Below are 14,324 nucleotides of genomic sequence, written 5' to 3'. Positions count from 1 at the left end.
GAGCGAGCGAGCTGAGGACGCATGCGCCAGCCAGCAGCTTCCTCCACGTGTCCCGGAGTCGCGCGCGAACTACAATTCCCATCGTGCCCTGCGAGCCACACGGGGGCGGTACCTGAGACAAATAGCCTGGTGCCTAGGGTTGTCTGGTCAGAGGAGTGAGAAGAGTTTCTGTAGAGTCTTCTTCTGGAGGGTCTTCGTGAGAAGATTAGCATGTCGTCCATAATCAAAAAAGTGATCAGCACCGCAAAAGCCCCGGCGGCCATCGGTGCCTACAGGTAATGATTCCCATGGTGGTAGCACAAGGACCGGGTGTGCACGGGTCGCCCATTTGGAACTGCGGCCACTGGAGGTCTCAGAACCGACCCCTTATAACACGCAAGGAAAATGAGCCCAGAAGGGGGGACATTGTATCCAGATACCCCTCGGGGAATAGGGGAGGCTTAGTGTGCCCAGAAGCTCGCCCTCCGGGGACTTTGGCCCCATCTGGAGCTGCCTGACTCCGGAGCCAAACTTGCCTAAACTCGCTTTCTTTGGTTAGAAGTGGGGACATTGCACCCAGATCCCCCTCAGGGAATAGGGGAGGCTTAGTGTGCCCAGAAGCTCGCCCTCCGGGGACTTTGGCCCCATCTGGAGCTGCCTGACTCCGGAGCCAAACTTGCCTAAACTCGCTTTCTTTGGTTAGAAGTGGTATCACCCACCCACACCCCCAGACCTTCGGCTTTTGCCTTTGTGGCTTCTGGTTTTGGCTTTCGTAACAACTTTGTTGAAAAATAACAAACTAGTCATAGAATTCTCATTCCTTTCATGGGTACAATTCAGTGGCTTGCACTGTGCGCAGAAGTTGTCCAGCCATCACCGCTTTCTACTCTCGAAACCTTTGTATCCTTCCTGAAATAAGCTTTCGTTCCGCATGACCTCTTATTTACTTCCCATCGCTATAGGATTTACCTGTTAAAGATGTGTCCTCACAAAAGTATCCTACATTATGTGGTCTTCTGTGACGGGCTTCTTTTACTAGCATGAAGTTTGAACTAATCCTTTCTTCGTTTCCGAGTAAACCCATCAACAGATGCTTGTTGCATGTGAACAGCTGATCACAGCAATATTCAGCAAGTTTCCGTATGTCTATCCAAGTCCTTGGTTTTTACAACATGTAGGCTTGCCCTGTGATGTGTGTGAATGGTTTGTTCATGTTTATTTATCACTAATATCAAATGCAAGCAACATCAAAGGCGATTTTCTGAGATGGCCCTATATACTATAAATACTATATACTATAAAAAAAAAATGCAAACCCTGTCTCGAAAAACAAAAAAAAAAAAAAAATGCATGTACTAGATGGAAAAAAAATCACCCTCTGGCATTTATCTTCACTTGCCAGAAGTGCTTTTACATAGAAATGTACTCCCTTCTGTGGGGGCCTGTGAAGGACAGGGTCTCACTATTGATGTAGCTCAGACTAATCTGGAACCTGCTGGTCTGTTTCAGTGTTCTTAGCTCTGAGTTGGGGAACAGCACACTTCTTAAAACCTCTCAAGATGCCTCGGCTTTAAAAGATCCCTGGATCGTATCTTAGGTGTTCTTGCAAACTTTCCCCTCATTAATTCCTTTCTAAATCTTCATTCACTAAAGTATGTCTAGAGCCAATTTTCCATTTGTAAGAGTAGTTTCTGATGTAGTATCTCTTCACTGTGAATCAGAGCTGCAGATTTCCTTTCTACAGCTGCAGCATTTGAAAAGCGGAAGATGTGTAGTGGGTGCCAAGTACTTAACTGATACGAAAGTGTGTAAGAAGTGATCTGGTGAGAAAGGTCTTCACCTATATAACAACAAGAAAGCATTCGTGGGGTGGCTGGAGAGATGGCTCAGAGGAATAGAGCACTGGCTGCTCTTCCAGAGGTCCTGAGTTCAATTCCCAGCAACCACATGGTGGCTCACAACCATCTGTAATAAGATCTGGTGTCCTCTTCTGTACTGCAGGATACATGAAGGAAGAAACCTATATACATAATAAATAAAAATCTTTTAAAAAGAAAGCATCCGTGGATGCTCCGTGGCAGGCACCTTTTTCTCTTCAAGTTGTCTCAAGGTCAAGCTAGCTGACTAGCTCAAGGTCATAGGGTCGGTCTGTAAGTGACAGCTTGGTTTGAACTCAAACCATAGCTCCCTGAATACCACACTATCAAGAGAAACAGCATTCAGGTGTGGAAGAACAGTCATTATTATTATTATTATTATTATTATTATTATTATTAATAGGGTTGGAAATGAAACTTGATGGTGTGAGAGACCAAATGAAAGGGAGGAAAACTGATTCTCTTATTTGGAGCAGAGAAAGAAAAAAAGATTTAGAAAACTCCTTGTGAAAGGTCTTTAGGTTAAATTTTCTTTCTTTCTTTCTTTCTTTCTTTCTTTCTTTCTTTTTTTATTTATTTATTTTTGGATTTTTTGAGACAGGGTTTCTGCGTAGCTTTTGATTCCTGTCCTGGAACTAGCTCTTGTAGACCAGGCTGGTCTCGAACTCACAGAGATCCACCTGCCTCTGCCTCCCGAGTGCTGGGATTAAAGGCGTGCGCCACCACCGCCCGGCTAGGTTAAATTTTAAAGGTTGAACTTCCCGTTTATGGCAGTGTTGTGAAGTTTGACTCTTTAAAGTTGAATTGTTGAGGATTTGCATTCCTACTGGAGGAACTAGCTGAAATGAGGGCACAGAGATAGAAGAATACAGGATGTACAGTTTTTGGGGAAAATAGTTTTGCAATTGAAATGCTTTATTTTCCTCCCAAACTATGTACTGGGTGTTTTATAACTTCATTACACATTTTCTTTGAAATGACTCACTTTCACTTAAATTAATTTTTTTTGCTTTTTTTTTTTTTTTGCTTTTTCGAGACAGGGTTTCTCTGTGGTTTTGGAGCCAGTCCTGGAACTAGCTCTTGTAGACCAGGCTGGTCTCGAACTCAGAGATCCGCCTGCCTCTGCCTCCCAAGTGCTGGGATTAAAGGCGTTCGCCACCACCGCCTGGCTCACTTAAATTAATTTTTAAAGGAAACTTTATCAGAATAAATAGGAAACAGTGCAACAGAAAGTAACTATTTAAAAAAACTCAAATAAAAAGTGTTAAGGTCAGCTCCTAAGTTGCAAAATTCTATTTACGTACTGCAGTTGGCTCAAAGCTTTGGGCTGCTCTTTTTGTTTAAAGTGTTTCTGGCTGGGGCTGGAGAGATAGCTCAGCAGTTTAGAGCACTGACTATTCTTCCAGATGACCCAGGTTCAATTTCCACATGGCAGCTCACAGTTGTCTGTAACTTCAGTACCAGAGGACCTGACACCCTCACACAGACATACAAGCAGGCAAAATACTAATGCACATAAAATAAAAATAAATTATCTTTTTTATTTAAAAAAAAAAAAGGCATTTCTGGCTGGAGCTGGAGAGATGACTCAGCAGTTAAGAGATCTTCCAGGGACCCAAATCTGGTTCCCAGCACCCAATCATCTGTAACTCCAGCTCCAGGGGATGCAACACCCTGTTTTAGCCTTCATGGGTATGCACATGGGTGGTGCACATACGCACATGCACATAGATAATAATAACAACTTTCCATGTGTTCCTGGCTGAGGGTGGAAATAGCTCAGTGGAAAAACCTGCTGAACATGTGTGACTCCCCACACTATTTTTTTTAAAGGGATAGTTTCTTAAACTTGTTTTCTGAAAATAGCCTTTTTAATCCTTAATAAGAAGGGTCAGAACCACAATTGCTACTTCTACTGATGCTTTCTTAGCCCTAACAATGTTCCATGTGCACAATTAATATTACAGGCTCCATTTTTAAATGTAAGAGCTGACATACAATAAGTTGAATAATTTGTCAAGGTCACCCCCTAAGTGATGTAACACAACTTGAAATCAGTGTGATGAACTCCGGGGCTGATTCCGAACCATTTCATTTGTTGTCCCAGCTTAGAAGAATTGAAAGACAACAACAACAAAAATTCTCTTCATATGATTCACTGTCCATGGCTAACCTTCTGGGAAAACATTGAAAAGTTGACGTTAAGAGTATCCCAGCAATCGGGAGGCAGAGGCAGGCGGATCTCTGTAAATTCGAGACCAGCCTGGTCTACAGAGTTTCAGCACAGTCAGAGCTACACAGAGAAACCCTGTCTCAAAACGAAGAGTTGGATTCTGTCAGGGAGAACAGAGTTGGACTTTGGATTTAAATTCTTACTTGACTTCTTTTTACTTGTGTAGCCTTGCAGAGAGACTTTGTCTTAGTTGCTTCTTTATCTCCTAAATAAACATGATAGTAACCCTAGTTCTTAAGCTTAAATAAGGAAGCGATCAATCCAAACAAATTTTTCCTGAAGCCTAGTAGCCCGGGTGTAAGCCTTCCTCTTCTGTTTAGAACTGCTCTACATAGATACCAGAGAGTCTGATCCCCATGCAGCACCCACACAAGCCCTGTGTGGTGACCCTCCTGTGACCACAGCAGGTGGGAGGCAGGGACAGAGAATCCCCAGAGCCAGCTGATTAGACAGACTAGTCAAATCACAAGTTCTAGGTTCAGCTGAGAGACCCTGCCTCAGTATAATATATAAGGTGAAGAGAGGTTGAAGAAGAAAGACTCCTGATGTCAACATCAGGCCTCCACGGGCACATATGCACCAAAACTCAAGAACATGTATACACACACACACGCTCCAAACATACATAGAGGGAGACAAGAAAACATAGCAAAATATTTCTGATTGACTTGGAACTGGTCAGGTCACTTTTTTGTCAAGCTGCGTGCAACACACACACACACACCACATATGCATACAAGAGAGAGAGAAGAAAACATAGTATAATATTTCTAATTGACTTAGAACAGGTGAGGTCACTGCTTTGTTAAGCTGTGTGCAGGGAAGAGACGCAACAAGAGCATGCCAGTTTGGGGGGTTGTGGGGTGGTGAAACGTCATGGTGTTTGAACTTCCCACCCTGCATTCTGATCAGAGGGAGTAAGACCTGCTAGAAGGCCATTTGGAAATAAAGGCTTTTGTGCATGAAGTTTGTGGTGCGCACACTGCTGAAATTCTAGGTCCTGCAGAGAGAATTCTAATGTGCTGATCTTTTCAGTCCACAGCATTGGGATGGATGGCTGTTGTCACTGCTTAGCCGGCTCAGCACATTTGAGGATGCCGAGGACAGAGTCTGGAGAGATGGCAACATCCGTGTGTGCCGTTCCATTTTGTTAGCACTGTCGTAATGCGGCACAGATTATGACTGGGAGCTTAATTGGAACGTTTTTGAGAGTTTTACTACCCTTGGTTTCGGGGTTGGTTTGGTGTAGGTATAGGTGTAATTTTTTTTTAAGACAATCTCACTCTGTCCTAACCAGCCTAGAATTCACCACACATACCAGGCTAGCCTCACACATGGTGATCCCAGGAATTCTAGGTTTGGATCATCATGCCTAGTGTATTTCTGGCCAGGAAGTAAAATAAAATGCTTTTAAGTGTCTGGAATCTGCACAGGTGAGATGGTTCAGCAGGGTAAAGCTCCTGGGAGCTACACGGTACAGGGAGAAAACTGACTCCTCCTCCAGTGTCCACCGTGGACACACACACTCATACACACACTCACACACACACACTCACACACACACTCACACACACACACACTCACACACTCTAAATAAAATGTATTTCAAAAAATGGGGGCCGGGCGGTGGTGGCGCAAGCCTTTAATCCCAGCACTCGGGAGGCAGAGGCAGGTGGATTTCTGTGAGTTCAAGGCCAGCCTGGTCTAGAAGAGCTAGTTCCAGGACAGGCACCAAAAACTACGGAGAAACCCTGTCTTGAAAATAAAAAAAAAAAAAAAATTAAAAAATGGGGAGCAGGAGAGATGACTCAGTAGTTAAGAGCATTCCCTGCATCTGCGCAACACCCAAGTTTACTTCCCTGTACCCACATCAGGTAACTCCAGGGGATCTGATGCCCTCTTCTGGCCTCTGGGCACCCACACACAATGTGGCGTACACTCACACAAACACACGTAAGTAAAAATAAGGTTTATTGTTTTATGTGTATGAAGGTTTCGTTTGCGTGTATGTGTACATATGCTGCATACATGACGGGGCCAGAAGAGAGTGGACTGGAGCTAGAGACGTTTGTGAACTACCCTGTGGCTGCCTGGAATCGAACCTGGGTCCTCTGCAAGAGCAGCTAGTGCTCTTAACAACTCAACCAACTCTCCAGCCCCCAAATAAAATCTTTGAAAAATAAAAATTACAAGACAACTTTAGAACCTAACAGCTGGAAGAGTAGGATTTGTAGGCCCCAAAAGTATCAAGTAGCCAATTGGTTTGTTTTTTGTTGTTGTTTTTTGTTTTTGTAACAAATCTCTTTAAGCTGGGCGGTGGTGGTGCACGCCTTTAATCCCAGCACTCAGGAGGCAGAGGCAGGCGAATCTATGTGAGTTTGAGGTCAGCCTATTCTTCAAACTGAGTTCCAGGACCCTGTCTCGAAAAACCAAAATAAATCAATAAACCTTTGAGAGGTGATTCATATAACTCAAATAGTCTCAGCTTTGTTATTCTGAATAAATAGATTTCTTTTTGCTATCATAAAGCTTTTGTTTATTGATACAAAGAGTTTTGTTTAAACTCTTTTATGTGTTGGGAGAACTGAAGATATTTTTGTGAAGGGCCTAGTGTGGGTGTCCTAGTTCCACAAGGGTCAGCTAATAGTTAACTAGTTAACTAATGGTACTGTTCAACCTGAGAAAACTCACACATTAACAAGCTCAGTAGTTATCTGTCTGAAGATAGAGGTGGAAGAAAGCCAAGAGTCGAGAAGAACCGTGGCCTCTCTGCGTTCTTGGTCGAACTCCAGCACTTCAAGGTCCTGCAGAGAACACGGCTTTGACAGCCAGGACTGGTGGTGCTGCGTGCTTAGAGGGCACAGCAGCAGTCGCAAACACAGCATGCGTGTTGTGTGCAGAAAATCACCCTATACAGCTGCAGTGTGGTTCTCTGCCCTCAGAAGTTTACAGTCTGGGACATTTAACATTCCTTAAAGCCGAGCATAGCAGCACACGCCTTTAATCCTAGCACTCAGGAGGCAGAGGCAGGAGGATCACCATAAATTCAAACCAGCCTAGACTACACAGTGGGTTTCAGGTCAACCAGGACTACATGATGAAGCCCTCTCTCAAAGGCAAAAGCAAACCCCCTCCAAAAGTACTATTTTGAGCTGGGCAGTGTTGGCACACACCTTTAAATCCCAGCACTTGGTAGGCAGAGACAGGCAGATCTCTGTGAGTTCGAGGACAGCCAAGGCTTCAAAGAAACCCTTTCTCAAAAAAAAAAATTTTTCAAAGAAAGTATTATTTTAATGAGGAGACCTCTGTGATCTAGTGGAAACAGAGAGGTGGAGGGTGGGGTTGTCTCAGTGTATGAAACCGCAATGGAAGAGAAGGTGATTAAAATACATCTTTATAATGCAATATGCTGTAGCTGTTAAAAATTAATCAAAAAAATGCTGGGCGATGGTGGTGCACACCTTTAATCCCAGTGGGAGACAGAGGCAGGTGGATCTCTGTGAGTTCGAGGCCAGCCTGGTCTATAGCTAGGACAGCTAGGACTGTTACACAGAGAAACCCTGTCTTGAAAAGCCAATAATAATAATGATAAATGAAAATTATACATACAGAAGTTCACAGTAAGCTCTGTGAGGAATGGCTTGCTCTCAGAATGCGTCTACAGCTATACAGCAGCAATAAGTCACCTTTCCTCCACCTAACACCTTTTCTTAAGGGCTCCTAACAGTTTGTCTTTGCTGGAATTCAAACCATGTATAGTCAGCCGCTGAATCCAGCAGTGGTTTGTTTTGTCTATTGGAATGCTGTTCCCAAACAGTCATGTAAAGTTTTTGGATGTGTTTTCATTCGCGTTTACATAGCTGCCCGAGGGATGGACTAACACTGGGTAGCATGTTGAGGATATGATGAACGTTTAAGAAATGGCCCTGTCATTTTCCAGTGTCCCTGTTGCCCGTGCGTGAATGCTCGGGCTCGGGCGCTTTACTTTCTCCAGTGCATTTCACTCGCGCAGGTGCGGTGTTTCTGCCACTGCTGTGATGTCAGTGGCATCTTAGATTTGCGCACGCTTGTGTGTGTGTGTGTGTGCGCGCGCGTGTGTGTAGCCCCTTTCCTGTACGCCTTAGTTGTTTGTGTATCTTATGGAGTATCTGCCAAAATCAATTGCCTGTATTTTATTAGGTTGTATATCTTAATATTATTTAGTTACAAGTTTTTCATATATTCTGGGTACAAGTCCTTCTTTAGATATATGTTGTAAATATTCTCTCCCACCCTCTGACTTTTTTACATTCTTAAGTATGTCTGTCAATAAACAAAATTTTAATTTACCAAAAGTCAAATATATCAGTTTTGTATTTTACAATTTGTCCATTTTATATCTTATTTATTGCTATTTTAGCATTGACTTTTATGTTATCTCTTTTACATGTATTATCGGCTTTTGTTCATTTCAGCCAAGCCGTGCTAGTGGACAGGACTGTGTACATTTCTGGACAGGTGGGCTTGGATCCTTCCAGTGGACAGCTTGTACCAGGAGGGATAGTAGAAGAAACCAAGCAGGTGAGTCACCTCACATTAGAGGCCCTTTCTGCCACTGATCGTCCATGGCCCTGATTAGTTTAGTAGACATCAGCCGATAAATGTGTTTTCAGTCACTCACTACTTGATATAAGATTTTGGAAAAAAAACTAATTTTAGATTTATTTATTCTATATATGTCTTAATTAGGGTTTTACTGATGTGAAGAAACACCATGACCACAGCAATTCTTATCAAGGAAAACACTTAGTTGGGGTTGGCTTACAGTTTCAGAGGTTTAGTCCGTTATCATCATGGTGGGAAGCATGGTAGCATGCAGGCAGACATGGTGCTAGGGAGGGAGCTAAAAGTTCTACATCTGGATCCATGGGCAGCAGGAAGAAAATGAGACATACTAGGCCTAGCCTGGGCTTCTGAGACTTCAGAGTCCACCTCTGACAAGGCCATAGCTCCCAATACTGCCAGTCCCTGTGAGCCTATGGGGCTGTTTTCATTCAAACTGTCACATCCACTCCGTGCCCTCCATGGACTTATAGCCACATCATAATGCAAAAATGCATTCAATCAACTTTTTAAAATGTCCCCATGGTCTATAACAGTCTCAACGTTGTTTAAAAGTCCAAAGATTGGGAAGGGACGGCGAGGGAAAGCAACGAAAGAGACATCTTGATAGAGGGAGCCATGATGGGGCTAGGGAGACTCCCAGGAAACCACAAGGATGACCCCAGCTAAGCCTCCTAGCAATAGTGAAGAGGGTGCCTCCACTGGCCTCCTGTTGTCAGACTGGTGACTACTCTAATTGTCCTCATAGAACCTTCATCCAGTAACTGATGGAAGCAGATGCAGAGATCCTCAGTCAAGCACTGGGCTGAGCCCTTGGAGTCCAGTCGAAGAGAGGGAGGAGGGATTATATGAGCAAGGGTGGTCAAAATCATGATGGGGAAATGTAATGGCTTACAATAAAGTAGTCCCACACTAGCTCAGAAGGGAGTTTAATAATAGGGGTAGACTCAGAGATCAACAGTCCTCTGCACCAGCGGGGAACAGGAACCGAATCCAGCAGCCAAGAGAGGCTGCGCGTGTTTTTACATCTATTTCTATAGTACCCAAGACCACGCCCAATTATGTGATTGTATATATTAGTATATTTTGTGTGTGTGTGTGTGTGTGTGTGTGTGAGTGTGATTATATAACATCGGCATCTGACCTTTCTGGCTTGATTCACAGGCTCTTACAAACTTGGGTGAGATTCTGAAAGCTGCAGGCTGTGACTTCACTAATGGTGAGCAGCTGGGTCTTTGTTCAGTGTCAGTTGGTGGGTTTTGTTGTTGTTTGTGTATCTGCAGTGCCCAGGATCCAACTCAGGGCCTCATGCATGTTGGGCAAGCAAGCATTCCACCCTTGAGTCATTTGATATCTCCTTGGTCTTTGTGAAGGACGTATGATGCCCAACAACATACGTCCCGTCTTAATTGTTAAAGATTGTGGTTTTAATGGTGTGGGAGACAGCACTGTTTCGTTCCACTTCTTCACTCCCTGCTTTCATCGAGATAGCCACAAAATCACACGCTGTTTTCCTAAGTCTTGTTTTGAGTCTGACGAATAAAAACTCTGTCTTCTAGTGGTAAAGACAACTGTCTTGCTGGCCGACATAAATGACTTTGCCACTGTCAATGAGATCTACAAAATGTGTGAGTAATTTGTCCTTATTCCTGCTTACTTTTCAAGGGAAATAAATCTGGTAATGTAAATGAGTGTCGTTGTCAAGTAAAAGTGACAGAGATGTCGAAATGCCATTTTATCCTGAACCATCTTCTGCTTGGAAGCATACAGTAGGCCTTATGGAAAAGATCGAATGGATTTCTATCACAGTTCCTAGGAATAGAAGTACATAAACCCTGCAAGTTCATTTTCCTAAAGCCTAATTTTATTAGGTTTCTTTGGCTTTTTAAACCCTTCCCCAAAATGTTTTCTAGACATATAGCCTTATTGCTATGATAAGGTCTCGCTAATATCTTTGTTCTGGCTCTCTCAGAATCAGTAGGGAGTTACTTAACATTCCCATACTTGGTCTCTTTGTATGTAAAGAGGGGACAGTCTTCCTCTACCTTAGGAGGCTGTTGGGATGATTAAATGAATTGCCCTGTAAAGCACTTGGAACAGATGCTAGCACTGAGCAGATGCTACTGCTGGTCGTTGCCATGGTTGGGGAAGCGGGTCCCTGTCTCCTGGTGAGATGACATAAATGTGTGGTGTGGGGAAAATAGCCTTATTCTCTGCAGAAGAAATGGCCATAGAAGGCCAAAGTTCGTAGGAGAGTCCTCACTGAAGATAAGGAGCCACTCCCTATTTTGATACCTGTCCTATGCGTATCATTTAAGGCCCAAACCATCCTCATCATTACAAAACAAAAATGCCTGATTATGTCTCTCATTGTTTTACAAAATATTTAGGAAAGCACTAGATGTCATAAAGTCATGTGGCAGAATATCTTGTCAGACAGTCTAAATTGAGCTTTCTGAGGTGTCATTTGTGTCTGGGAAACAGCCGGGCTGCGAGGCAGTTCCCGGACTCCCGCTGCTCCTGCTGAGACTAACCTGATGTTGTTCTACATTCAGATTTCAAGAGCAACCTTCCTGCCAGGGCTGCGTACCAGGTTGCTGCTTTGCCCAGAGTAAGTACGCTATAAGATGGCAAGTGCGCATGGGCATACGAAACCCGTCTTTCCGAAAGGACACCCAAGAATAGTACAGTCCTGTTTCTCGGAAACAAAGTCTAAAGGCAAAACCCTGATACTGCTATGTACTTAGAAAAAAAAAGTAGGAAATCTTATAAAGCAACACACAGGCATGACCCAATCCAGAGATTTAAATTATGAGGAAAAACCTTAAGAGCAACAGTTTCATAATGCTGCTTAGGGAATGAGATTGGTGCTGAGGGTTTAGTTCTGTAGTACAAGCCTTTCCTGGAGGAGTGGTGGGTTGCTGGGCCCCTCCTGTGTGTCACCCTGCAGTCTGACTTCCTGCCAGTCCTCTACCTTCCGTAAGGACTTCTTCAAATGGAACACAGTGTAGAATCAGTGGAGACCTCAGGACAGCCTTAGCTCTAGGTGGAGGAAGCTCTACATACCAGCAGGGTGTTTTAACACTCTTGCTAGTTTCTACTTAAGAGTATTGGCCAGAGAATTTGGGTATTGGTACTATTATGTATCCTCACCTGACTCTCATTGAATAAAAAGAGTCTAGACTTTCCACTGGAACGATGCTCTCTGAACCGGTGGCACACAATGCCACCATTATGGTTTTGGTGTCCCCTCACGAGGGCCTCTTTTCCTGTGTGTCCTGCCCAGGCTGTGTACCTAGAGCCCAGAGGCAGATCCCGCTCACTTTCTGTAACTTGCCAGTAAAGACCTGGTGTCACCTAGCAGTGTCCTTTGCTGTTTTAATTAGTTACTGTTAATTAGTTACTGGAAAGGGTCACTGGGTGTAGAGCTTGGAAGCAAAAGACATGGGTTTGGTCATCTGCTGTTTATCTTTGCAACTTGGGACCACTTGACCAGCCTTTCTAAGGCCAGTGTCTCATTTCATGACTAGGGCCGCTGCAGGTATCAGATGAGCTAACGCACCTGAATGTACCTAGCATGGTAGCCTGACCTGTGGCAGGGTCTTAGTGGATTTTTTTCTATTCTTTGCTTTCTGTGAAGAGACAAAAGGTAAAAAATGCTGTGTTGCCAGATGAGGGTGGTGGCCCACACCTTAAAGCCCAGCACTCTGGAGACGGAGGCAGAGGCAGGACGATCTCTGTGAGTTCGAGACCAGCCTGGTCTACAAGAGCTAGTTCCAGGACAGGCTCCAAAACTGCAGAGAAACCCTGTCTCCAAAAAGAAAAACAAACAAACAAAAAAAGCTATGTTTCCATTAGTTGCATCTGTTTTTAGAAGGTATTATTGAGCCTTAATTTATATCAAATGATGGAGAAAGTGACTCTTGTTTTCTTTCCAGGGAAGTCGAATTGAAATTGAAGCAGTTGCCGTCCTGGGGCCGTTCAGCTCAGCATGACTATAAGTGGCCACGCTGAAGTTGACTCTGGATCTTTTTAAAATGTCTTTCACACCTTAATTTTTACGAATGATGCTGGGAAGTATAAATGTGACCAAAGTAGCTGAGGCCATCAAGGAAACAACCTCACGCACGGAGAAATGAATTGGAGATTCCTAGGCACACTGGCTGATGTCCCAACTGTACTTACACACACTCACGTTGCTGAGTGAGGGAAGGCTCAGCACAGCTACTCATGTGAGTAGCAGGAAAGGGAAGGTGAGCTGTTGTTCATGACAAACAGTAAGAGCACAGCTAATTGATTAAATTATTAATTTGTTCATGTGAAATATTTAGTCCTCATGTTAGATATAGGGAACTAAATCAAAATAGTTAAACTTGAACAGTACAGGAGAATAAAGTGACCAAAATCTTACACAGATAATATTTTTCTAATGGAAATAAAAATAGATGTGTAATTTTACCCGGTGTGGTGGTGATCTCTTATTTTTTGACACTTTAATTATACATTTAAAAATACTGCCTAGGTGGTTTTCTGGTCTTCCTTTCCTGTCTTCTCTGGGGGGGTTGGGAAGCCATCCAGGAGCATTTGTATCCGTTAAATCTGGGTTTTTACTAATTCTGAAAAAAAAAAAAACAAAAAAAAAAAACACTGCCTAATGCCAGGCATTGTTGCACATACCTTTAATCCCAGCACTCAAGAGGCAGAGGCAGGCAGGCAGCTTTCCATGAGTTCAAGGCCAGCCTGGTCTACAAAGCAAGTTCCAGGACAGCTAGGGCTACACAGAGAAACCCTGTCTCAGGAATAAATAAATAAATAAATAAATAAATAAATAAATAAATAAATAAATAAATAGGAGTTAAACACATTACAAGATACCTAAAAAGTCACCCATATTTCTTTGCTATTATCATTTTTTTTTTCATTTTTGTTGTTATTTTTGAAACAGGGTCTTGCTGTGTAGCTTTGGCTGTCCTGGAACTCACTTTGTAGACCATAGTGGCCTCCAACTCAGAGATCTGCCTGCCTGTGCCTCCCCAGTGCTGGAATTAAAGGTGTGCATGTGTCACCACACCTAGCCTGTTGTCATGTTCGTATATGACCTATTCATATATACTCTCAGAGTATATAGAGCCTGCCTTGTTCTGAAGGGGACAATAGATCAAAAGGAATTTCTATCTGTGTATTAACAGTTCAAAGTAACACACCAGAGGAGGCTTACAAATACTTCATTAATTCTAATAACATGTTTGCTTAATCAAAGTTGTAAGTGCTGAGCCAAATAATCCTATAAAAATTTTGGCCATAATTTTTCCTGCTTAGTCATCAGTAAATGCCATGGTCACACAATGGTAAAGAACATTTGTCATAGACAAGTATTCTTATGATGCCAAATTTAGGTTGGCTCCTGTGAAGAAAAAGAAAGAAGAGCCAGACCTCAGAAAGACTTACGGTCTCCTAACTTCTGTTTGCTCGGCAATAGCGACCATTCAGGCTTCATAACTATTTTTAAAGAGAATTCCAAGCTGGAGATGTAGCTCAATGGATGAATGCTTGTCTTGGAAGCTTAAGGCCTTAGGTTCAGTCCCCAGGGCCACAGGGGAGAAGGTAGGAATAATAGTTTCAAAAACCCCATT

General features: G+C 43.2%; 1 protein-coding gene across 1 annotated transcript; it reads left to right on the top strand.

The window, feature by feature from the left end:
* Nucleotides 1-118: 118 nt before the first annotated feature.
* On the top strand, nt 119-13,143 carry Rida (reactive intermediate imine deaminase A homolog). Its single transcript, XM_057792416.1, has 6 exons — nt 119-275; nt 8,544-8,649; nt 9,856-9,910; nt 10,251-10,319; nt 11,247-11,302; nt 12,630-13,143. The coding sequence occupies exons 1-6, from the start codon at nt 211-213 to the stop codon at nt 12,684-12,686; spliced, it is 408 nt and encodes a 135-aa protein (XP_057648399.1). The 5' UTR covers nt 119-210; the 3' UTR covers nt 12,687-13,143.
* The last annotated feature ends 1,181 nt before the right edge of the window (nt 13,144-14,324 follow it).

The sequence above is a fragment of the Chionomys nivalis genome, chromosome 17 (assembly GCF_950005125.1).
Source record: "Chionomys nivalis chromosome 17, mChiNiv1.1, whole genome shotgun sequence".
Lineage (NCBI taxonomy): Eukaryota > Metazoa > Chordata > Mammalia > Rodentia > Cricetidae > Chionomys > Chionomys nivalis.
Note: the sequence above shows the minus strand (reverse complement) of the source record. Positions and strands in the feature narration are given on the sequence as shown.